The sequence below is a fragment of the Enoplosus armatus genome, chromosome 9 (genome assembly GCF_043641665.1).
Source record: "Enoplosus armatus isolate fEnoArm2 chromosome 9, fEnoArm2.hap1, whole genome shotgun sequence".
NCBI lineage: Eukaryota > Metazoa > Chordata > Actinopteri > Centrarchiformes > Enoplosidae > Enoplosus > Enoplosus armatus.
The window spans coordinates 8,098,665-8,123,747 of NC_092188.1; the positions used below are offsets into that span (position 1 = coordinate 8,098,665).

The 25,083-nt window shown below is 41.9% G+C and overlaps 2 protein-coding genes across 3 annotated transcripts; one reads left to right on the forward strand and one right to left on the reverse strand.

Annotated features, from left to right (window-relative positions):
- Window positions 1–1,054: 1,054 nt before the first annotated feature.
- Window positions 1,055–14,800, forward strand: LOC139289916 (polycomb protein SCMH1-like). 2 transcript variants are annotated; one of them, XM_070911583.1, is made up of 15 exons: window positions 1,055–1,086; window positions 1,348–1,425; window positions 1,736–1,806; window positions 1,935–2,169; window positions 2,754–2,842; window positions 3,094–3,340; window positions 8,442–8,686; window positions 9,186–9,377; window positions 9,622–9,748; window positions 10,006–10,206; window positions 10,561–10,731; window positions 11,729–11,851; window positions 12,749–12,880; window positions 13,705–13,838; window positions 13,963–14,800. In XM_070911583.1, the coding sequence occupies exons 1-15, from the start codon at window positions 1,062–1,064 to the stop codon at window positions 14,080–14,082; spliced, it is 2,190 nt and encodes a 729-aa protein (XP_070767684.1). In that variant the 5' UTR covers window positions 1,055–1,061; the 3' UTR covers window positions 14,083–14,800. The 2 variants fall into 2 exon arrangements, with proteins under 2 accessions (XP_070767684.1, XP_070767685.1); XM_070911584.1 differs by having other exon boundaries at window positions 3,097–3,340.
- A 6,746-nt stretch (window positions 14,801–21,546) lies between these two features.
- On the reverse strand, window positions 21,547–24,340 carry cited4b (Cbp/p300-interacting transactivator, with Glu/Asp-rich carboxy-terminal domain, 4b). Its single transcript, XM_070911968.1, has 2 exons — window positions 24,183–24,340; window positions 21,547–23,260 (listed from the first exon to the last, which is right to left on the reverse strand). The coding sequence occupies exon 2, from the start codon at window positions 23,249–23,251 to the stop codon at window positions 22,460–22,462; it is 792 nt and encodes a 263-aa protein (XP_070768069.1). The 5' UTR covers window positions 23,252–23,260; window positions 24,183–24,340; the 3' UTR covers window positions 21,547–22,459.
- Window positions 24,341–25,083: the final 743 nt, after the last annotated feature.

The following is a 25,083-nucleotide window of genomic DNA, read 5'->3' on the forward strand; positions in this document are numbered from 1 at the left end:
CAAGGAGCTTTAAGGTATTTTGATCTTTAAATGAATCTGAGTGTGAAAAAAGCAGATTAAGTCCGTATGTTGGCATGATCTTGGGTCTCTTGTTGAACTTGCCTCTTGTTGCCTCCCATGGCGAGGCGGCTAGTGAGCTACAAAGATAACAAGGGCAGCTCTTTGGTGTCCCTTTGAATCACAGCACAGTTTACATGTAGTAGCCTAAGCTGGGGTCTGAATACTCCTGAGTTTTTATTAGTGTAATCAGTTATTTGAGTATTTCAGAAACTCTTACACTCAAAAAGAGACAACTACACACAGGCCCCCACCCCGTTACACCCACCGACATACAATAAAAAGATAAATAAAAAGGTTGCCAAAGTAGCCAATAATTGTCCATGCATGCCCAGATTTATTTTATCTCTGGTGTCCATTGCTGGTGTGACGGGAATGTCCATACAGGCTGAAATGCATTGTCACAATAAGTAGGATTTAAGTAGTAGTTCATCTAAACTCTTGAGGGGTACATAAATCAACACATACTATTTAGTTACAGGTGAGTCAATTTGCTTTCTGATATAATCAATAAAAGGGACCTTAAATTAAAACTTAACACATTTACAGTATGAATCAGTGCTTGATCTCCTCCAAATAAAGACAGGAAACCATATAATTGAGTCACTTCTTAAAACAAGGGTGGGAGGTAGACTTCCATTCTCTCAAAATGACTCTTTTAGCTATAACTATAGAAAACATTAGAGCCTGCTGGGTCTCATATGGCAACTTTAGGGAGCATTCAGAACAACCCAGACTTGCACATTCTTTTTCAGCTTGATCCAGCTCTTCGTTTAAACTAAATGATGGGCATACTGAGAAACTTCAAACCCAAGGCTGCACTGTTTCATCAAATGGAAATACTGATATAGACGAAAATGTAGTTTGCACTCCCAGAGTCACCAAGTTCTTCTTTTTATTTCTTTTTATGGTTCATACAGCTGTACTATAGCAATGTTTTGTGGATTTTTGTCTTAGAGTGGAGGCCACTGTCGTGTTGTGAGCTTGGTCAGTATTGTTGGAGCATGAGGAAGCCTGTGCCACAGAAAGGTAAGAAATCATTACGCCATTCTCAGTATGAAAATTGTATTTTTTTCCAAATATTTGTAACAAACATTAGTAGCGTGCAGGTAAAGCTAGAACCATGGGACATTGTAGTGCCTTTGTTTTTTCTGTGTAGGCAGATTCATAAATTATCCTGTAATAGTCCTGTAATGTGTGGAGCAGTGAGTGTGGCAAGTATTGCAAGGTACTGACTGATGCGACTCACCCGTAGTTGAGAGCTTATTCTGTCTTTCTTGGCTCCTCTAGCTATAGAGTGGAAAGATGCCAGAAGGATCAAACATGCCCGGAGTGGACGGCCCTCCCGGGTGCCGTCACAGTACCAAGGTAAATAACCCACAGCAGCTAGTGATATATGAAGTTTTGGGCAATTCCAACAGGAAACTGTGCCCAAGGATTTGCCTCAGCATTGTGCCATTAATCATCAAGATAAAGTTTGCTACAAATGTTGATAATAGATTTTAAGCCTCATTATTTTGTGTTGGGGCTCCCAAAACACTGCATGTAAAATTCAACTCAGAATGAATAAAAACTTGAATATTTACATTTATTATATGTTTCACGACTTGAAAAAACATATTCTGACACTATTGTGATATGATTCGAATTTCTCGTTGCTCTTGTTGTTCTTCTACAGGGCATTTCAGTTGGGAGAAATACCTGAAGGAGACGGGTACCATCGCTGCACCATCTTCTTACTTCAGACAGGTGAGCTTCATTCATGTCCACTCAAACCCATTTGTAAGCATCTCTCCTGTGATTATTTGATAGCACAAAATCTCTGTCCTCGCTGTTATCATGCTGCCTCTCTCCAACTATCCATCACGACCATCTAGAGCCTCACACCTCCACTTAACGAGTTCAAGGCCGGGATGAAGCTGGAGGCCCAGGACCCGCGAAACACCACGTCCACCTGCATCGCCACAGTGGTGGGCCTGACAGGCTCACGGCTGCGGCTGCGCTTGGACGGGTCAGACAACAAGAATGACTTCTGGCGGCTGGTGGACTCCTCAGAGATCCAGCCAATCGGCAACTGTGAGAAGAACGGAGGCATGCTGCAGCCACCACTTGGTAAGGACACACACAAATCACATGATGGCGTCTCTTGTTTTTATGGGGAAAAATGGTTTTCTACTGACTTCACAATGTCTTTTCTGCTTCTCATTTTTTAGGGGTTTACAATTTGTCCACTAGGTGTCAGTGACTGACAGCGCAGAATGTCAATGTGTCACGTTAATGCCTATAAATAACTTCCTGACAGAGCTTAGCAAGCCTCCTACCCAGGACATTTGCGTGTGCGTGTGATTGTTTTTAGGCCTACAGCTAATGATTCTCTTCATTATTGATTAATCTGCAAATAAATTTCTCGATTAATCTTTTGTTCTATGAAATGGTGAAGAAAATGCTCATCATAATTTCTCAGAGCCAAGGTGTGATGTATTTAGTTCAACAGTCCAAAAGTGAAATATATTCAATTTGTATTGAATTGAATTTAAAACAGAGAAAAGCAGCAAATACTCACATTTGAGGAGTTTTTGCTTGACAAACGACTGAAATGATGAATTGATCATCATAATATTTTCTTGATAGTTCCATCACACGACCCTTGGATCTATAGCTGGTGTAGTTATAACAACAATTGTCCTCTTCTTTAGGTTTCCGTCTCAATGCGTCCTCCTGGCCCATGTTCCTTCTGAAAACACTAAATGGAGCTGAGATGGCACCCTCTCGCATCTTTCACAAGGTACCTGTAAAAGGCTCACGAGCTCAACACGCTCTGCAAAACAAATTGCTGTCCTAAATCAGGGAGAAAACAAGCATGTTTATTTACTAGTCATAGTTACTCATTTATACTGGAGTTCACCAGGATCACCAAGATTTTTTCCCATCGTTTGGTTAATCATACTGTACTTCCCTCAGTACAAATGAATTCACAGATACTCACACACGGCAACTTTGTACCTGACCCCCTTTCTTTCTCTCTATGCTCCCCAGCAGGAGCCTCCCGCCCCAGAGCAGAACTCCTTCCAAGTAGGCATGAAGCTGGAGGCGGTGGACCGTAAAAATCCCCACTTTATCTGCCCGGCCACAGTGGGTGCGTTGCGTGGTGTCGAGGTGCTGGTCACCTTTGATGGCTGGCGGGGAGCCTTTGACTACTATTGCCGCTATGACTCGCGTGACATCTTCCCAGTTGGCTGGTGCACCCTCACTGGAGACAACCTTCAGCCGCCTGGCACCAAAGGTCTGGACCTTAACAGTAGGCGAGAGGTTTTATGAAAAAGGGTGACACGTGTTTGTCATATTTTTTTGATCATCCAAATTCCAAAAAATATGTGTGTAACACGATTAATACCTTCCAGGAGAGACTGTCTAAATGTGTATGCCATTATCCCCATATTGAATCAATATCGCGACTCCCCCCTCTCTATGACGGCTGGCTTCCATTTGACCCCACCTTCGATTGTGGCCGTTTGGGACAGCTATAAACACGTTTGATTTCTGACGTGGTTGGACAGCACGTCATACAAACTAGTTCTGTTCTTGATTACCCTTAGTGGTTTCAAGCCATGCAGATAATTTTGGTTTTATTTGTGCTATGGGCTAGGATTTCTGCCTCCACTGTAATACAGTGGAAGTCAGTTGTGTTTATGGTGTTCACAGCTTTAAAAAAATCAACAGCCATACCTCTTTCCAGAAACACTGGCCCTGTCCCTCTGGATAATTTACAGAACACAGTGTCAACAGTTTTCACTGGGACTATTTCCTCAGTAGAAAGTGGTTCAATGAAAACTGTTTTTGTCGGTGGATTGTCCTTGTTTCTGGAATAACATGAACACCACAAACAAAAGTATGATCACCTCCACCTTATTGTTGAGAGGGAGATATTAGGCTTTTTTAAAAATAAAAGGCTTTTTTTTTGCAGTTTGGATGAACTGACCATTTAACGGCCTTACACACTCAGGTGTCCCTCTCTCTCTAGTCACAACTTACACTTTTATTGGTATGTTGTGATCAGTGACCTCACAAAATTCATAGCTCCGATCAACTTTAATCTAAGCTGAGGTCTAATCAGTGAAGTTAACTGAAAACACCCAAGTGGGTGTGCAGGGCCTTAAACAACCCAAGGCTGTTAAAATGAGTGGTGAAGACATTATGGATTACATTATGTTACTATGTAAGATGTATTTATATTTAGCATATTCTACCCAAATTGCAATAATTAAGTTATATACATAGAGTTGAATTAACACATCCCTGACTAATTCCGAACAAAAATTCAACTTTCTGACCTTCGTGAGGGTATTATTTATTCCCGGCTTATATGTGGGATGGCATTACTCTGTACAAGTAAAGGTGTTGCTTTCATTTTGTCCACTCACTGTATTGTCACAGATAGAATCGAAGACCAGTAAGCACTTTTGTGGTAGAAGAGTGCATATTTTAGAATGACATTGAGTGGTAGTATTTTTTAATTTAGTTTTGCTTTGTTTGCCACAATAATACGCAGATTTCATCAACATCTACTGGAGTTTTACTTCTACTTTCCATGGTGTGTGTGTGTCTGTGATGTAAACACATCATCTGCCTAAAGACATCATTAGCAACAGAGTTTGCTATTTTTTATTCCTGACAGTGCTGAATCTCTCTCCAAATAACATGTTCTTTTAAACTGTGTGGGTCTCCATTATCCTGTAACATCCAGTCCAGTTTGTAAAATGTTAAAGCAGACATGCCTGTGGTTTTCTTGTCACCAGTCATTTGTCTCTTAAAGCTGGAGCATTTCAGAAGTTGTCTCCATGTTTACTTTCTCCACATGAGGAATAAGAACCAGGACCAGAGCTGGGACCCAGAGTAAGCAGCAATTTGTTATACAAGAAACATAAAAGGAAGAAGTGGATACAAGGGTTATCAGCCACCAGGTCCACTGTTCTCATCTGTTAGAATCCACAGTATGTGAAGGAGTGGAAAAGGAAGGAGGGAAATGGGGAGGCAGGACATGTCTTTGTAGCCTGCTAGTGTTTTATGAAGGCCTGGCACTCACCCAGTTGGCAGAGTCGGGCCATGACGTGGTTGAAACGAGCCTGGGTGCCCCTCCACAGGCCTCTTATTGGCACCCTGGCTAACAGGGTCTGATTAGACGCCTCAGAGAGAATTGAGTTAAGAGAGGGGATAGAAACAAAGAGGAAAGACAGACATATGCTGTGAAAGGTGGATTGTTTACATTGTCAGCAGATGGTGGGAGGAGAGAAGAAGAGAAGGGAGGAAAAAGAAAGGAAGGAGGAGCGACGCAGAGGAAGAGTGGTAGAGGAGGACAGGGCAGGAGGAGAGGGTGAATCTGAGGACAGCTGTGCAGACAACCACACACTTTTGACTTTTGTTCGGGCAAGAGAGGTGAGTACAGATGAATGAAGTTACAGAAATGTAGTCGGAGTGATAGATTAGAAGCTCTTGAGAAGTTATCTTCCTGTAATATGAATCTGGCAGTGGTGGCTTTGTGAACTCCATGAACTCAGTGCACTCAGGGGAGAGGGGAAAAAAGAAAGGCTTGCTTGTTACGCGTTGTTTGGCTGTATTTACAAGCTTTGCCATTGATCAATGAACATGTAACCTCGAGCTCTTTTAACCTTTTAAACATATTATCTAGGACTCGTCCAATCTGTGGAGGATCAATCAGGTGTTTTGTTTTTTCTTAGCTTCACAGTGGCTCCCCTATGAAAAGTAGAGTAGCCTGCAGACTGAGCTTTGCATTGATTGGTGTGCCCGTGTGAAAGTGTGTTTAATAAATACAGCCCCATGGGGCAAGACCTGTGTTAATGAATGTGGCCACTCCTCTCGTAAATCCATCTTGGGTTGATCCAAGATAAATACCAGTGAGTTTTACTTTGTGTGTGTGTGTGTGTGTGTGTGTGTGTGTGTGTGTGTGCGTGTGTGTAGGCTTGCAGGTGCATGTGAAGCCTGCTATCCTGGCCATACTGTGGTTCTTTCTTCTGTGTGGTTGTTTTTTCATGCACACATTCTTGATGTTTTGCCAGCTGTGTTAGCTTATGTAAAGTACACTGCGTATTTAGTTGTGTTTATATATTTAACATAGGCCCTGCTCTAAATGATTTTACCATGGGCATGTTCCCTCAGTGGTTCATGTGATTTGAAATGCGAGAAAGGAAGAGTGCGTGTGTTTATGGGTGGCAGTTTGAGAGATAAATTTCAAGACTGTCTCACAGCTGTCAGCAGCTTGCTTCTTTATTAGGGTTTATTTCACAGGCTTTTAAGGTGTTCACACGTTTCTTCTTCTTATTATACCCAGCAGGGACTTGAAGGTAGACCAAAAGAAAATCATCTTTGATTACCTCTTTCTTTCAAAAGAGGCTCCTTCGCCTCTTGCCTGATATCTTTCAGCCCTTGTTTTTTGTTGGTTGTTATGGATGACAGTTTATGCAGGTAATGCCTGGCTGATTTCACAATACAATACTGTATTGATATATTGTTGACCACCATAATGATACATATTTTATTTCTTACTTTAAGTGTTATCTGGCTGTGCAGATGGTTAGGCTTTACTTGCTCAGGTTTTTAGATATCAGTCCCTGGGATTAACTCTTTTCAGCCCAATACATTGCAGGAGTTGAATTTTGTTTGTGGTACTTACAAGATTTAAAAATGACAACATTCCCATTAATCAGAATTACTAGTTGTGCTGATTGTGAGCAGTTTTCACTGGAACTACTTTCTTCTGAAGATTCTCAATGCTTTGAGTACCACATATGAAATTACATTCTCCTCAGTTGTATTTATTGACACATTTCTCAAAACCTGGGCAAAAAAGCTCTAACTTTATGCATGAGTAGATACTGTTGTAGCTTTGTGGAAATATGTTTTTTTTGTAATGGGGATGAACCAACCTTTAATATCGTGAGAGACGGTGCCATGATTACCATTAGCAGTGTATTGATGTCTTACTGCAAGACAGCATGTCATGATTAATTGTTGCACCTATTATTTGCCCCTCTCTCAATCTGACTACCATGTAGAGAAATCTTTTTGCAGTGAATTTCTCAGGAGTCTGAGTTCTGCGACCTTATTTATATGCAGAAAAAAAGCCCGCTAAAGACCTTTGAGTTCCCTGAAAGGTTAAAATTCTCAGAATGAGCAGTTTTATGAAGTGAATTGGAGCATGCACTCGTTGATGTAACCTCCCACCCTCTTTCTTTTCTCTGCCTGTTCACTGTCTCCCTGTGAAGTACACTACACTGCAGTCTGAGAGATGTAGTGTGGCGTCCTCGGGCTTATGAATGTGGAAAGAAGTTCAAGTGAAGAAAAACGTTTCACTGCTGAGAATGTTTGACCTTCTCTGCTGTGCTGCTGCAAGAAGGTCGAGCTCAGGTGTTATGAACACATTGAATAAACTGAAGGATTTTTGATTTTTAAGTTTGATGCTCCATATTGTGAAAAGGAAGTGGTACATTACTTGCTGTTCATCATTCAAAAAAGGTACTTAAAGCATAGGTGAGTTATGGTAATACCTGATGAGAGGGTGTAATGTGTGTGTATAACACAACTTTCTTCTTGGTTGGCTGCAGCTATAGTCAAACAGGGACACTGCATCCAACAACATAACGGCTTCGTGGATGTGTGTGCAGTCGGCTACTCATTCTGCTATATGTCAGTGTTGCACACACTTGCAATGTGCTTGTTACATTGCAAGTGTGTGGTGTAGTTGATTTGAAATGAACCAATGTATGTTTCTCTGGTCATTCACATCACATAACCACATAATGTTGTCAGGGTCCAAAATTAGCACTTGCCAAATGCCAGTAAAAATCTACGATGGCAAATAAAATAAATGAGGTCAGCCACCATTGGCAGGTTGCTGAAATAGGCCGGGGCTCTAACTTAACCTTTTTCACCACCGTCGCAAACCGTTCTGAAATACAGTTTAAACCTTAGGACATGGTCGTTTGGTTAGTTAATGGGTAATTAGTAATTACATTGTTTTTAACGACAATCGTATTTTATGCAGTTTTATAGCCAGTTGGAAACTATTTTGGCCCGTTATTTCTTTCAGCTTACCAGCCATTGGCAGATAGACCAAAAAGTACATTTTGTACCCTGAATGTCGTCTATATTTCAGATTGAATGCTCACATTGATGAAGAAATATTTTTCTAAACTGCAGTTATTGAGAAAATAACTACTCTGACTGTGCAGACATTATTACATTTCTCTGTCTTGTGATGAAATGGGGCCTGGAGCTGTAATTCTTAATTAGTTATTTTTTTGTGTTACGTCACAGCTTTTTACTCAACTCCCTTTTTCTTGTGTGTCTGCTCATCTTTGCCCATGCAGTAGTGTTGCCTAAGAGCCTTGGGGCATTGACAGACGGGAGTGTGGAAAGCCCAGCCATGCACCCCACCCCAACAGTGGGCAGGCCTCCAGGTCAGAGAGGACGCAAGCCAGGCCGCAGGAAAACCAAAGTGACAGGGCCCTGGGGTCAGAAGGGCTCAGCGTTGGGACCACAGAGCATCCAGGCAGCCAAAGGCCTGGAGCCCATCAAGGTCCCCAAGAAACGAGGGCCCAAGCCTGGCAGTAAGGTGGGCATGAAGTGGTTTAGAGATACCATCAGGTACAGACGGTTGCCCTTAATGCAGGGTCAGTTCATCCAAATTTTAAAAAACTATTTTCTGATTTATATCTAACGTTGTCTAGCCATGCAGGTAGTTTTGGTTTTATTTTCCCAGGTTTCGTGATATCTATGTCAAAGATTTTCGCCTCTTCCCACATACACTGTAGGTGAAAGCTAGACTGTTTCTAGGAAATATGTCTGTCTATATATCCCAAAACCAAACTATTGTATCTATATAGCCAAATACTATTGGAGGTAAAATAGAATTAGTTGAGTTAACTGTGACTGATGTATGTGACACAGGGCATAAACCTCAAGTTGTTTCACAAGCATTGGTTGCATGTAAACATTTTTGAACTTGGGTCACATCTTGTTTTCTGTTTTGGGGGGCATTATCATTGTAGTGTATCACAGCATGAAGAGTTAGCTCCACTTGACTCTGTGTCTGCTTTGCTCTTTGTTTTCAGTTGGGCTGGGCAAAGAGAGCTGGCTGGCTAGAAGATGCCATGGCTGGCCCAGGACGGCCGGTGACAGGTCCAGGGCGAACCAGGGGCAGACTACCTGCCAACTGGGCACAGAGGATAGCTTTGCAGCAGGCCCAGACTCAGGCAGAACCTATCAAGATCCCAAAGAAAAGAGGGCCCAAGCCTGGCAGCAAGGTAGCCGTCCAGTACATACACATTAACACATCACTGAACCACAGAATACCACATTATTGCATTTTTAGAACACATAATACCGCACATATTAGCATTTCAAGAGTCAACAATATGTGTTGTCCAGTGCTCACCTTCTTTACTTTCTTTGTTTAACAAATAACAAACTGTTCCCATCAAATGTTCTGATGGAACCAGTAAAGAGACAAATGCTGTAAAATGTCCGAATATATGTGTTTGTATCCAGAGAAAACCACGCGTGGTACCTAATCCAGTCCCCACGTCTCCCACCAGCAGCACCCCAGAGCCTGACACCAGCACTGTGCCTCTGGACAATGCCACCATCCCCAACTCTGCACTACAGGCTCCCACAGGTACACAGCATCCACAGACCTGGACATACTGTTCATTATTATTGATGGGTTTACCTGTCTGGGATGTTCAGTGCACGTGTAAGACTATGGCTCATTTTGTCACACGCTGTGTTGGCAACAGAATCTGACAAATAGTGGTTAAAAGGTTTAAAATAAGCATAGTGGTCATTTTATTAAATTACAGTCACATTTTGATGGATCAAATAAGTCCTGTAACCTTCAATACTGACTCCTCTGTGTGTTGTTTTGCCTCATAGTTTGTGTGTACCTAAACAAGTACGGCAAGGTGGAACCCCATTTGGACCAGCGGCGTATCCAGCAGCTCCCGGACCACTTTGGGCCAGGCCGGGCCTCTTCGGTGCTTCAGCAGTGTGTTCAGGCTTGTGTGGACTCTGCACACAACCAGGGCACAGTCTTCTCCTGCCTCAAGTCTGGACAAGGAGGCGAAGTCATTTCGGGTGGGAATTACACTCTCATTTGAAAAAGGAATATGATTTCTCTCTCTATCACTCTCCTATTTCTGTGGAAAGTTCTCATAAAACAGCATTTTCAGAGGAGTTTACTTTGTAGTTTACTTGTTTATTCTGGCGATGTCACACCTTTGTTCAGTTATCTTCAATTAGAGCAGAATGTAGTGCCGTTGTCAAAGAATCTTGCCTTGTTATGTGTAAATTCTGCTGTAATTGCAACATAAAATATGAGGTCTAAAAACCTTTGTATAAAGCTCACTCTCACATCTGTGAACAAAAGACTGTACACTTCTTTGAACAGAATTTGATCCCCTGTCCTTTGCCCCTGTTTGTCCTGTCTAGCCTACTTTGACCAGCAGCAGCACACCTTGACCCTGCCCACAGTCAGCAGTGTCACCTACGTCCTCCGCTTCCTGGAAAAACTCTGCCACAACCTTCACTGCGATCCCCTGTTTGGCAGCCAGCCTGTAGCCAGAGGAGGCCTGCACTACGACAGTCACACATACACTGCAGGTCAGTGCTACTGTTCTCAATAACAGATTTTTGTCCTGGCATTTGCCATTTTTTATGTCGAACCATTTTCCAGATAGCAGTTAGATTGCATGTGTACATATTGAATTTGACAAGAACATGAGAGTAAAACAGTGCTACGTAATACATTTTATATAAATTCTAGTCTTAATGAACCAAGCTTTAGGACACCAGTATTGGTCCTTTCATTGCATGTGTTCTTTAGAAGATAAAAACTCCATACAGCAAAAGCAAATCTGTGTCCCTTGCTCATGAGAAAATGTTGGCAGTAACTTTCAAAGAAACAAATCTTGTAAATAGTCAAGGGAGGCGTCCCCTGAGTATCTGTAGAATATGTTTTACACTGCTGCACTAAAGGCAAATAACTTGTTTTAATGTGGGAAACTTTAAATGCCATGCCTAGAGTTTAGATTTCAGAAATCAGATATAAAGGAAATGTTGTTGGCTTCCAGCTGAACAGCCATTCAATAGTGTACTGACAACAAGGTTCTTTATTATAGTGGAGTAAAAGAAGTTGTATTAAATATGCTGCTCATTGCCATGATGACACATGTTGTCAATGCATCCTTCAAGTCAAAACCCACTAGTGTGATCATGTAGAGGGTTTAACTATTCCAATGGAGGATGCTGAGTGTGTGTTCTTGCTGACACTATTTTAGTTTCCTAAAGTAATTAATTATAATGATTAATGGTAAAACATGACACATAAAATAGTATTCTCTGACACAACCCAAATTCATTGTATTTAAAAATGTACCTACTTTGACAGGTTTTATGTTTCCAGTATTCAAAATGTGTGTAATTCTCTATGGTGGAGTGCTTTTTTTAAAATACTTTTATCTGTTTCTTTAGCCATTCAGCCGCTTTGACCAAAATAAGAGTGTAACCAAATGATATACAGTCTGACCCACTTATCTGTACCTTTATCACCTCTAACTGTATCAACTGTTGTTCTTTCCTCTATATGTGCTGGTTTTAGAGAGGAGAAGTTTTGGAGACAGCCTGATGACGGGCCCGGGCCGAGGCACCAAGAGATTCCTCCAGGACTACAACAGTCCGCTGCCTCAGAAACTGTCCAAAATCCCCCGGCACTCCACCGACGGTATGTTACTTTTGTGATTGACGTTATTTTCTTGTTTATATTTAGACAGAGCTCAGACGGTAGTCATATCTGGACAAAGGACATGTCAGTGCCACATAGTTGGGAGTTTACACATCCCTAATAGGGCACCGCGGTATCGCTTTTAATGACTGGCTTTAATTCCGCTGTTAGAACAGTAATACGTTTTTAGGGATAATATGTCAGCCCTACATTTGCCATTTTTCCATACCCACTTGCATTGCTGGATCAGTGTATATGTGAGATATTCTGCTCCTGGCTAGTTCATTTCTGTTTTGTAAAATGCCTTTGAATAGTATTTTCCTTTGTTCTTTACTTGTGAGTAAGAAAATGAATACATTTAAATCAAAGGATTTCACTGATTAAACCACCCTTCCACTCATGTATAGTATTTGTTTATATAATCAGTGGCCCTCAACTCTAATTCTGCACCACATTTTATGTAAGACATTTAATTCTAAGTAGTAGTAAAACACAAGAAGCTCTTGGCTCAGGAGTGAGTGGTTTGAAGTTCTGGGGCAGGAGGTTAATCATTTAATCATCTTTCAATTTCCTTAGATTTTAATTAAGTTAATGGAATATTTGAAGAGATTTATGTAGACGGGTAATATCTCCCTTAAAAAGGCCTTCCACTTTTACAGAAGGCCAGAACACAGTCACAGTCACTCTGGTACTTTCTGAGGGTCACAGGCATATCACTGTGACACATACCATGAGAACAACTGAGGCAGTCAGTTGCATTCCTTTTGTGATGCTCTTTACATGTGACGTTTGAATCACGGTATATTTATATTTATTTGCTTTTCTTTGTTTTGGCTGGTCACCTCTTTTGTTATTTTGGTAATGTTTTAAGAATCTGTGTGTTTGCATTGTCCCCAGGTGAATCCTTCATGGAGAACAGTGTTGCCATATCAGAGCACTTAAAGAAGAGCCCCCTCTCTCCAAACTCTACAGTACAAACTCCCGGCCTGAGGTCTCCCTCCAAGCTGCTGCATCATAGCAACTCTACAGGTATAAAGAGACACTGATACAGGATACAGGATACAGTCTACGTTTGCACAACATTTCAGTGCTTCAGGTAACAGTGAGACGATGAAATGCGATCCAAGAAGTCCAGTAACAGTAACAGTAGGTTGAGTAATAGATCCATGAGTTTGAAGGCTTATCAGACTCCAAAAAAAACACTTCACAGGGTTAAAAATACTCTGACACAGGATTTTACAACTCTGGGAAGTTATCATGGCAGCAATCATTTTATCTTTCATTGCGAAGATCATGAGGTAAAATACGGGGGTTCGCATTACAAAGTAATCCACCAGGAATTTGTGCTTGCACTCATTTGATTGGCCATGGTAGCACTCATCACAAATGACGGCCATGCTTTTTATTTGCTGGAGACCTCTGCCCTGGCATCTCTGCTGTGTCACGAGAAAAGGCCCCATTCAAATGAATGACGGGGCTGTGTTTTTTCCTCGCAATCCTGTTTTCTGTCTGAACGCATCTTAGAATCAGAAGAATCATATTGAATGAACTGTAAGTGGGCTTGAACCAATCCAGTTTTTAAGGCCGATAACAATACGTTTGAACGTTTGTGCCACTTGCTGTAGCTTTAGTTGCTTTGTCAAAAAACAAACTCCCTCATATCAGCACGGGACACATTGATTGGCAGATGTCCAATTTATTGAACAGGCTGAAGATTGGCCCATGTGATAGAACAGTCCCAATCACTGTCATTTTTTTGTGAAAAATTGAAGTAACACAACAGTATAGGAAGATGAAACACCCAATGACTGACTGTCTTCATGGATTTGAGTTTGTTGCTTTTGCACTTTCAGGCTCAGGCAGTTTCCGGGAAAGCCCGAGGCCTAGCGGTCAAGACCCCAACCTGTGGACAGTGGAGGATGTCATGCAGTATATCAGAGACATTGACCCAGTACTGGCGCCACATGCTGACCTTTTCAGGAAACATGTATGTATTCTTACTGATGTTATGATGTGAAACATACATTTTTGTTTAATACTTTTGCACAATTTAACTTGGTGGACAGCTTTGCTAATAAACATAAACAAAAAAACAATTCTTTCTGCTACAGGAGATTGACGGCAAAGCACTCCTGCTGCTGCGTAGCGACATGATGATGAAATACATGGGCTTGAAGCTCGGCCCCGCCCTCAAACTCACCTTTCACATTGACAAGCTCAAACGGGCTTGAGGAGGTCAGCCGGCCAGCCGCAGCCTTCCAAAGGACTAAACTCCAACCCCATCTCCCTGTGCTAGGATCAGTATATCATGCACTGCATATTGGACAGATACTGACCATTTACATGTAGCAACTTCCATCAGACCACCATATCTGGTTTTACACACCCCTGTCTCATCCAATGAGGAATTTTTATTTTGTGTAGCACAATCCAGCCCTAAGGCAGCATGGGATATGTAGGATCACCCACTTGTCTGTCATCCGTTTTGCATTTCAGTATAACTTGAAGAGTCATATGTGTCCATTTTAACTGTAAAGGGCTTTTTTGGCCTGCTTTTATTATGTTACATTTATTCTGTACATTTCATATTTTGTACTTCATGGATATATGGACTTGTATTTTTGCCTTTTTCAACGGTTTGTGTGGGATATTCTAAAAGAAAGAAAACCCTAAAGGAAGAAAAGAAAACACTACATTCATCCCAATAGTTGGGAAGGCTTCTGATTAATGTCTCTGTTTGAGGCACAGTTTTGCAAATACAACAATATTAATTATGGGGAGAAAAACATGTTTTATGAAAGGAGAAAAAAAACACTTTATTCTGAAAATACTGCCACGAGGAAATCTGTGTCTTTTCTCTTATTCTGGATGTTGTTTACAATGCTTTGTCCTGTATTTGTTATTTGTACTTTTTTAATTTTTTATACTATATTATTAGAGTTCCTACATGGAGAGCCCTATCATACTTAACATTGTTCAATAAATATATAATAATTCAACTGTTGTTTTTTTTTGTTTTGTGATGTCAACCTTTAAAGCCACAATTTGTGAACATATCTTGTTTTTACTCTCTGTTGCTACATAAATTGCTTTTATCACTTATTATTTGAATTAGAACAATATTTAGTCCCTTTAATTTGCCTGACCTTTTCACGTAGACTATATATATATATATATATATATATATATATATATATATATATATATATGCCACATACAAATGTAGGTTTAACAATTCTGACATTTTGAGGCTATAAAAGGTAGATATTTTTTAAGTACTGAGTTAAAGATGGCAAGTCAGTTTAAAACATGCATGTATATAGATTATTTACACCATTATGAATCCATTAATTATTTTATTTTGAAGAATACATTTAGTGCCATTTATTTATTTATTTTTTCCATCCACAATAGTTGACCAACAGAGGGCAGCACAGCCCGGTCGACCTTTTTGCAGTCATGTCTTCTTGCTGTTTCTCCTTGGGATCACTGACATGCACTGCCATGGGTGGGCATATCTCCATCTGGTAGACTCAGCATGATCATCTCAGTGATATTTTTACACCACGTAAAGATTACTTCATACAGCTCTTATTATTTTGTTACTCCATCGTCAGTATTTGTCTTGTGTTGCTGTGCAGTCATTTCATTTATTTAAAGACCCTGTGTTTTATGGTTATGTGAAGCTATTGTTCATGCTGTTTCTGGTAAATATTGCTGTCATTTTCTCTGTCAGTACATGAGTGGGCTATTGATCTGTGGGCGAAAAATTACTTGTGTCTACCGAAGCAACTCAGCACAAGACAGAATACCTAACCACATCCTTCTAGTGAAAACAGGAAAACGCATCACGTAGGGTTGAAAACAGTGACCAAACCCACTGATTCTAACTGACATGGATGAGTATGAATGCATGTCTCTGTGTGTGAGCATATGACACATACACACAATCTGTGCTGTGTTTATGTGTTCTGCTCAGGCACATGTGACAAGCTCAGAGCTCGTGGCTGATCCCTGTGCTTGTTGATGTGTAATAGTAGCCAAAGTGTTGTGCATGAAGCCAGTGCTATATATAGAAGTAACAGCTTCTTGTGCTGCATATTGTGTTTGTTAATGTTGTGAAGAGAGAGTTTTTACTTTAGCTCCTAACGCTACAGTGGGATTTTTTTTTATCAGGTGCCTTTCTTGTTTTGCTGATAGGGCAGCAGGCAGAGGTCTTTAAGTATAAAGGTGAATATTCAACATCACTGGCTGGGTCCTCTGAAAATATACAAGCAAGATAGCTTATCTTTATTGTTATGACATACAGTGGTGTTAGGTACTTCTGCCCCTGATATTTACCAACAATGCTGTGCAGTGCCCCTGAGTCATCCACTGTCTTTGCCCCAACAGTCGTACACCATATAGTGCAACGAGACAGTTTCAGTATGTATGAAAGGAAGTTTTGCGGGCTTGCAGATCAGTCATAACTGTGAGGGAAAAAAACGACTTTGCTTCAGGTGTCATGTTATGGCATGGAAATACCATATTCTCTGCACAATCACCCTGGCATGTTGTGTGTGCAAGTGTGGGCACCGTTAGAGAGAAACAATACAAAAATAAGGTGCTCAGTCCACCACTCTCTCTCCAGTTGATACCAGAATTCCCAGCATGCCTTTGGGCTGTCAGTTCAGGTGCTTTCAGTGGAGGTGAGGGTCCCGCTTTGCCTCAGATCCTGGTGTGCCTGCAAAGCCCGGAGGCCTCAGTTATAAAAGAATGAACTTAAATTTCTTTGTCAGGTTGATCTTTGGATCTTGTTTCCAGATTGTGCAAACTCCTGGTTTATAATGCATCATGTGCATTATATAAATGCTTCAAGACTTGTGAGTACAGAGGACTATACTTCAGTTACTGCAGATATGAACTAACATTTATTATTTTATTTTGCAATGCAGTGAGTTCCACACAACACTCTGCAGTAAAGGACACTTTTGTCTGTTATTGGTCAGCCGAAGGACTAAACGTATAAGGGTTTACATAACCAAATAATGAGGGATGGGAAAGAACATGTGATCGCACCTCAGAGGAACTGTGACATCTAAGGAACATAGACCCAAAGTCTTTATGTTTGTTATACATGACAGTGAAAGCCGTGTCTAGTTACGAATTGTTCTAAAATCAAACTTGATTTCATCACCTTCCATAAATGAGGGTGCAGACCTGCTCGGCTCGCTTGTCTCCCGTGACTTTTGACTGGGAGATAATATCCAACACGCTCACCCTGTCAGCCCCGTGCACAGATGGTGTGGGCTGGCTAATGTCAGGATTTTCCTGCAAGGAAAATGTTGGTTACACGGCAGCGTGGGTATTATCTTTCAATGAGTGCAACAACAAAAAAAAGAAGCACGGATCACACATAAACAAACATTTAAAAAAAAACACAAACACAGAAAGGCTCAGGTATAACGTGCACATGATTCTCCTTAATTAACACGTTGATATCACAGTTAATGGAGATTTCACACGCAGGATAACACTTGCAAAGCCTCACAAGAACTGCTCTCTTGTATTAATTCCACCCCCAGCCTATAGCCTGTTACTCTGTCTTTGGTAGCATGTGCTTGCCACTGTCACCAGATTAGCACGCAGGCTTAAAGCCCTGCTCACAAAGACACTGTGTACAGAACATAGCTTGTGCTAATACTGTTTCCCTCTATTCTAACCGACGAACCTGTAACTCTCCCGAGCTAGGCCAAATAATATCCCAGCTCATATTAAACTGGCCTGAATCAAATAAGATTGTAAGTACAGGTGGTGAACACAACCACATTGACTTCTGAAAAAGCCTTTCAACCAAATCTTACCTTTGTGAACCTTACAATGTTCAATCTTTGTTGAGACTGTCAGATTCACCTTGTACATTATATTTGTACAGTAAGGTGTAATAACAGGAACATCTTGGTTAATTTAACACCTTGCTGACACAGTATCAACAAAAAATGAACATTTTAAGCTTCAAAAGGGTAATATTTGTTTGCTTTGGATTGTATTACATTTCACACGTTTTTTATCTATGTGGCAGGTTTTGACACATCTGCAAAACAATAGAGGAGTTTGAAAGGTAATTCAAGCTTATTTCCAAGGCTGAATTAGTTTGAATTACACGATAAAACCCTTCCCGTCTGGTAACCTTGCAGTTAAAAGACACAATTAACAACATTTTAACAAGGGATGTTTCCAGTTCTGCTCTGCTGGATGTGCGCTGACACCAAGGTTAACTTTCTGCCACTGTTGTGAAACTGCAGCTCTGCTCAGTGTGGCTCAACTGTGTAAATCACACAACCCTTAAATATTTACCACCTTTAGACATTGTTGGGACACCTCGATGTGTTTGAGCCGGCTCGACGGAGAAGTGTCAGCTGTGTGCAGGAAAATAAATTATTTACACCTCCTCCTTCTACTTCAAAGAGCTGGCAAACCATTCAACCCCAGATTTGGGGAGGGGGGTCGGAGGAGGAGTTGCCAGTCACTAGGCAACCTCTTGTGTCACCTGCCCCGACATGCCAAAATCAGCCACTTACCTCTGGAGGCTGCATTCACAAGGTACACGGCTGCATTTAAAAGCCTCCTCAGCTGGATTCATATGGAAAACAAAACAATTACTGAGACACAGCTGAACTATGTGGCTCCGGGAAAAAAAGTGTGATGTGATTATATTGCTTTTTTCCCCTTCTGTGGGAAAGAGGAAGGGTTTTGTTGCTTAGAAGATGCTGAGCTTTACTAAAAAGCCCAGGAGCAGAATCCAACAGTGCAACAACTGATGTTTTCCAGAGGAGGCCTGTTGCATTGAAATATCTATGATATGCTTGCTTTTTTTATGATGTGAACTTAAAGCAAGGGGAGGGAAGAGCAGCGTCCAATAAGACTGCATGTCAAATGGAGATGCAAGGTGACTGTTCAGCTAGAAAATCAGGAAGTTCGGCTTGAGCAACATGTCCACTGAATGAACCATGCCCTGAGGGATCTGCAGTTTATTTACCCTCTGCCAGCACAAACACACCCTACACACAGCCACACACACACACAAGGTTAACACAAAACATGCCAAAAACCTCCAAACTCTCTTGTTAAAGCAGACAAGTTCAAACATGCCCCTTGTTGTCAATAAATAACTCATCTGGGAAACTCACATTTTATTTTTCTCACTTTGTTTCTTAGTTTGATTGTGTATTTCGCTCTTTTCAGTTATTTGCACTGAGGGATTTTTTAAAATCCTAAAATTAGCACTCCAAGGAAAGGTAATGCTCAGTTTAGTCATACTGTTTCAAAATTACAAATCCCCAGAACATCTTTATTAGGTAAGTAACATTTTCTAGATGTTTGACTAATGGGATTTCCTCATTTACACCAACAATGGATCCACCATAATCTACCAACATACTGTAGGTGTAGGTTTAAGGATCACCATGACCAGAGATGAGACTTAAATCATTTATCTTCCCCTGGCTGCACACTGATATTGGGGTAACCCTGTTAGCCTGTTTGATCAGGTTGTGTGCTGATGTTGTTAGTGTGTGTGTGTGCATGTGAAGACCTGGCCATGCGTGACAACAGCAAATGACCACCTATCCATCATTGGCACTAGGGCCTGAGATTACCATGAGCTCAGGCTTGGCACCAGCTGGACCAAAGCCTGGAAAGAGAAAACTAGGCAGTACTCAATGCATAGACACATCACAGTTCAAATACAGATAAGGGGGAAGAGGAGAGGGATGTAATCTGGATTGCATTTAGCATACCTCATGTGATGTTTATTGAAGGGTTTTAAATGGAACCATAAAAGTGTTGTGGGAAAACCCAGCTAAGAAATCCCCAAGAACTAGACCCAAAAAAATCCCTCCACCTCATTTCTAATTGTAAACTGGAGAGATCCTTACCCCCCTCCCCCTCCCCTAAGTCTTATCTCTTTTTTCACTTTACCCGTCTGCCTCTCTATCAGAATGTGGCTTTTGGTCCCTGACTTATATTGAGAAAGCAGCAAGCAGCCACAGGAAGAAGAAGAAGACACGGTGTTGTATTGAGCAGTTGCTGTGGGTGGGCTGAAAACGAGAGAGTAAGAAAAACAAAAGTAACTGTAAACGTCTCTGAGTGTCCCACCCTGCTTAGCCTGCGTCTAGACTGGCCTCTGTGAGGCAGGCGGCAGTCATAACAAGGGATTGAGGAGAGCAAACAGGGCGTATTTAGCCATTCGTCTATGGAGTCACAATCAAGAAACAAAACCTCTGCATTTAATTGGGGGAAAACAAGGAGCTCACAGTGCAGCATACAATTATGAGATATATGAGGAGACAGAGTTCTGACAGTGTGCCAACATGCCCCATGTGCCGCACACCAAAAGACCATCTCACCAGATTGGCACTGAGCAAGGGACCTGCAACCGTTACTAAGCACTGTGCCAAGGCTGTTGGCCTACTTATGAGCCAGTCTCTTGACAGTGTCAAGCCAAGAAAATACACACACACACGCACACCCTTAAGCGAGTATTTGTTACTTGAAACAAGCCAGCATTCAGGCCAAGATATTTCAGTTTGGATCATCCATGATACCATGTTTCAAATTGTACACAAGTCGGCCTTTATCACAATTGCACAAATGAAAATAGACGAGGCTGCTTTAAGAGCAGAGTTGACTCAAAAATTGAGCAATAAGCAAACACCATGCCTGGTTGTGAATAACAACCGTGCTCTCATTTTCCCCTTGTTACTCATGATGCCGCTAAAGATGCCTTTGTTGACAATGTGAAAAGCTAAATGTGGTGATGCCATTCCCAACATGACCTCAATCAAGTGTTCGTAGCCCGGAGGCACAAAACAATCCAACAAACTCAGCTGCCGCAGAGCGTCTCTTTACCCTCATTTCATAATGAATGCAATTATATAAGGAAAATTGTTTTACTCCTACAACTGAATGTGGGTTAGACTGGAGAGGGGGCCGTTTTGAATTTGCATAAGTAATTTGTTCAAAGTTATTGTTTAGAGCCAATAGTCAGTTTCTCTGACCATCCACCAGGAGAGCTGGGAAATTGCTGCCCTGTCTTTGAGTCAGGGCTTACAAGCTGTAAGTCAGTTAAACCCCCATCAAGGTAAGCATTCTTTGGTCATTTTCACCTCCCCCAGCCACACACAGACACGCACACACACACATTACTCTTCACACATAGCAAGCAAACAAAGGTTTAGGGTGCTGTAGAGAAACCAGTTGATGAAATGCTGCTTTTGTAAACCCACAAACCTTTGAAGGAATATTTTGCACATTTGAACCACCTATAATGTCAGTGCATGGCATTTGCTTAGATAAACAACCAAGAAAGAAATGCTGAATAGTAAAATCCCATTTGGATATCACTACCTGAGATGTCATATCAGATGTACACTGACATATAACACAGCTCCTCTTTTGCTAACAAGCAGAGAAATATGTAATTATCACCACATGTCAATCACCTTCATATCAGTGACACTGTGCCTTTTCAGCGATGAAAATGGCAAATTGAGGAAAAGATAGGATATTGAAAACCCAGAAGAGCATAAATATTGTATTTGTTTAAACATTTCCATCCCAGACTTTAAAGAAACCGAGGTTTCCCTTCACCCACAGGTTAACTTAAGCACTTAGCTAGCTCTCCACTGCCCGGGGGAAGAACTGTGCAATGAATGGAAAAGCAGGCCACATTTCTATCCAGGCCATCTTTATTGATCCTCAAAACCCCTTCACAAAGACCATCCCCCCATCTTGACCACAAAAAAGGGGACAATATAAACAACCAATAAATAAGATTCTGCGCGATTAAGGCGGTTCTACATCTCCAATAGAACACAACAGTGTGGACATGTTGGAGTTATACAGCTTCATACAGTACAAGCAGTAGATTTTAGAGAACATCACATCTAAAAAGGCAACACTTTACCAAAAGCGAACCATTTTTAAGATCTAGATGATACTCCCATTCAAATGAGATAACATTGTACTTCTGTCACGTCTGACTTTTGTGATAGAAAATCCAGGCTCTTTTTAAATGACCTTGTCATCTGAGCTTATATTTAATACTAGGCCAAATAGAATGGGGGGAAAAATCATGAGCAGAGAACTTTAATTTAATTTTCTCCCCCATCCTACTCTCTGAAAAAAAAATTAAAACCACTTGTTTCCCAAAATGGAGATGGTGGTTGTTCTTTATATCAGTTTTCTCAGATAGGAATAAATAAATACACCTTTTTACTGGTAAACTGTCATGGAGTCCAGGCTTGGAGGCTACACAGTGTCATAGCATTGTTCAGAGTGGCTTTTAAGAATTTCAGCATTTCTTTATTACATTCATGTCCAGGAAATAGGAGAGGTGGCACTAGGCCTTAAAGCCAGCCACCCTCTGGCCACTAGCACATGTGAGACTCGAGCACTGTGTGTTCCCTGTGGATATCCAGAGTTCTCGTCTGTGCACCCTGCACCGCAACATAGTTGTACACGGAGGTGCTCACTAAATAAAAAGTGAAGAGCTGAGCACTCTTCATCCCTCCTGGACAATTCTCACTCTTCTGTCTCCATTTGTGCCTCTTTGCAAATCAGGTCCTCTCAGCAACTTACAGTGCTGGGCTGCTGTTTGCTGACAAAGTCTGAGATGAAGTCAAACTCATTCTGGCCCAGGAAGAGTTCTGGCAGCTCCTGGACCCGATCCAAGCCTAGCTCCATGACCAGCGAGGTCAGGACTTCCTCGTCAATCATATCCGCATCCATGCCGTTCAGGGCCAGGGCCGGGCCGGCCATGTGCTGCATGTTAGCTAGTTGGGCCGGATTCATACGGTACTGGGTCGTGGGCCCCATGTGGTTCCCACCCATAGGCCCCAGTGGGTGTCCATGGTACTGGGTGTTGAGTTTCTGCAGCTGCATGCTGGCCATGAGCTGCTGGGACGTTAACCCTCCGTTCATGAACTGTTGTTGTTGTTGTTGCTGCTGCTGCTGCTGCTGCTGCTGTTGCTGCTGTTGCTGCGGGTGCTGGGCTTGTTGCTGGTGCTGCTGTGGATGCATGTGATGCTGCTGCTGTTGAGGATGATGTTGTTGCTGCTGGGGCTGACCATTATACATCATGTTACCAGAGGTCATCTGGTGGTGACCCATCTGTGCCCCATTCAGCTGTCCATTCATGGGTCCACCCACCATGCCCTGCCGCTGCCTCATGGCAGACTCCATGTTGGCCTGGGCGCCACCATAGTGCATCATCTGGCCATTGGGCAGCGCCCGCATGCCCTGCTGGTTGGCATGCTGCTGGTGACCTGCCTGCAGGCCGCCGTTCATGCCCATCCTGTAACCGTGGAGACTGGCGCCCGCTGAGCTGTGATTCATGGGCATCATCAGATGGTCTGCCATGCCTCCTGTCTATGAGCAGAGAGGAGACACTGTTAGGACAATGCAAGACAAGATGTTTGGAAGCAGTAAAAGACATTTAAGGGGAGGTGCAGCAGGATTGAGGCTGACATGGCAGGAACATATCTAGCGGTCCATTTGAATCAGCATCAAACTAGTTACTACATACACAACAATTGTGTTAATGTTGCCATGTGTGGGATGTGCAGTGCAATAGATTTTACATTGCTGTGGTCCAAACCAATATCATACCCAGCCGGCTGACATATTTCATAGTGACCACACGCTTCACCTTCATTGAACAGATACAATTTTCCTTGTAATGTCACATTTTAACCTCACGTTAAACCACCGAAAACGCTTCCGGAAAAAAAATATCTGCAAGGTTGTTTTTGCCTATTGGCGAACACTGAAAACCTCCCTCGTCCTAAAACCTCCCCTCTTTGTGCCAATGAATGAACGCCCAGGTTGAAATTACAGGTTAACATACATTGTTTGGGTACATTTTTCAGCTAGATAATTCGTGAACAACGGCGTCGACAAAACAGAGGAAAAATGCGTGCATCGCGTAATGCATTGCCTAAATCCCATCCATGTTGCATGTCAGCTGAGGCAGAAAAATCTGTTACATTTTACGCACGTAAGGTTGCAACAAAGAACACTGACATCATGCAACATCTCCCCAACAGCTGAATCACCACATTTCTAACAAGGCGTAAAATACGTCAAATGCTTCGTTTTTCTCCGATTACTTTCTATCGATTTGTTTAAATGTTAATATTCGACCATTTCGCACATTGTAGCCTAATATTATCCATTTTGTTAATCTCGAGTTTGAAACAAGGGAATGCAAACAATGGAGCAGCAGCCCCTGAGACCACCACAGACCAAAACCCCAATTCCTCCAACAAATAATCCGATAAAAATCACTTACCCGTATCCGCGACGTTTTCACAAAGTTGCGCGACTTTGCTTCCGCTCCGTCTTTTTCAACACTTTTCCTCTGCAAGGCAAATCTCCTCTGAATTACAGTATGTATTCCACAGGGTTACGCTTCATGCTCAAGCGGGGACGGTGTGCACAAAGACTGCCGCATCAGATCTTGAAACGACTGCCTATTTTCTGGGTCAACTCAGGGATTATGTACATCTAAAAAGCTCAGAGGAAGGCAGTCGGGGAGAGGTGGAGCCTCGGTCCTGCCTCTTCTTTGTTCCTATTGGCCCTACTTAATATAATTGTGCATGGGCGTAGAAAAAAAGGGCTGTTGGAGAGCTGTGACACAGTAGCCAATTTAAATACCCTCCTCCCCACTGTTTCTTTTTGAAAGAATATTTGGACATCTTGTTTGTCTTCATAAGTAACTGCTGCTACTGTGGTTGATATAGGTAAATGCATGGACTGTCCATCAGTTAAAGTAATTTTAGATAGATAGATAGATAGATAGATAGATAGATAGATAGATAGATAGATTGTTATTAATATATTTCTTATTCCTATCTTTGTTTTTATGTGTATGTATTAAATGTTTTTTATGTCTGCCAGTGTGTGTCAGACAGCATAACATTGGCGTTGAAATTCGTGTTCCCAATTTGTCTGCACCTACTTATCTATTTGGCCTGTGTGTGTGTCTAGCAAGAGTGTTACCCTGGTATGTGCATGTACACTTCATATCCAAGATCACTGAGATCACTGTTGGTCCATGTGACCCACCAGTCTGCTGCGTGTTCGCCTCTGCGAGGCAGTGGAGGGGGGGCAGAGGAATGTAGCCTGTGTGCTATTCTAGGCCACACTAGCTGCAGCGGCAGCGTAACCACTGCTGTGCATGGGTGTGTGTT

Bases quoted from the DNA above. Each gene is read 5' to 3' on its own strand.
- LOC139289916 (XM_070911583.1), top strand. From the start codon at position 1,062: ATGAGGAAGCCTGTGCCACAGAAAG. The intron at 3,341-8,441 runs GTCTGGACCTTA...TTGCCCATGCAG, and splicing joins TCAGCCGCCTGGCACCAAAG to TAGTGTTGCCTAAGAGCCTT. The intron at 8,687-9,185 runs GTGGGCATGAAG...CTTTGTTTTCAG, and splicing joins GGCCCAAGCCTGGCAGTAAG to TTGGGCTGGGCAAAGAGAGC.
- cited4b (XM_070911968.1), bottom strand. From the start codon at position 23,251: ATGGCAGACCATCTGATGATGCCCATGAATCACAGCTCAGCGGGCGCC.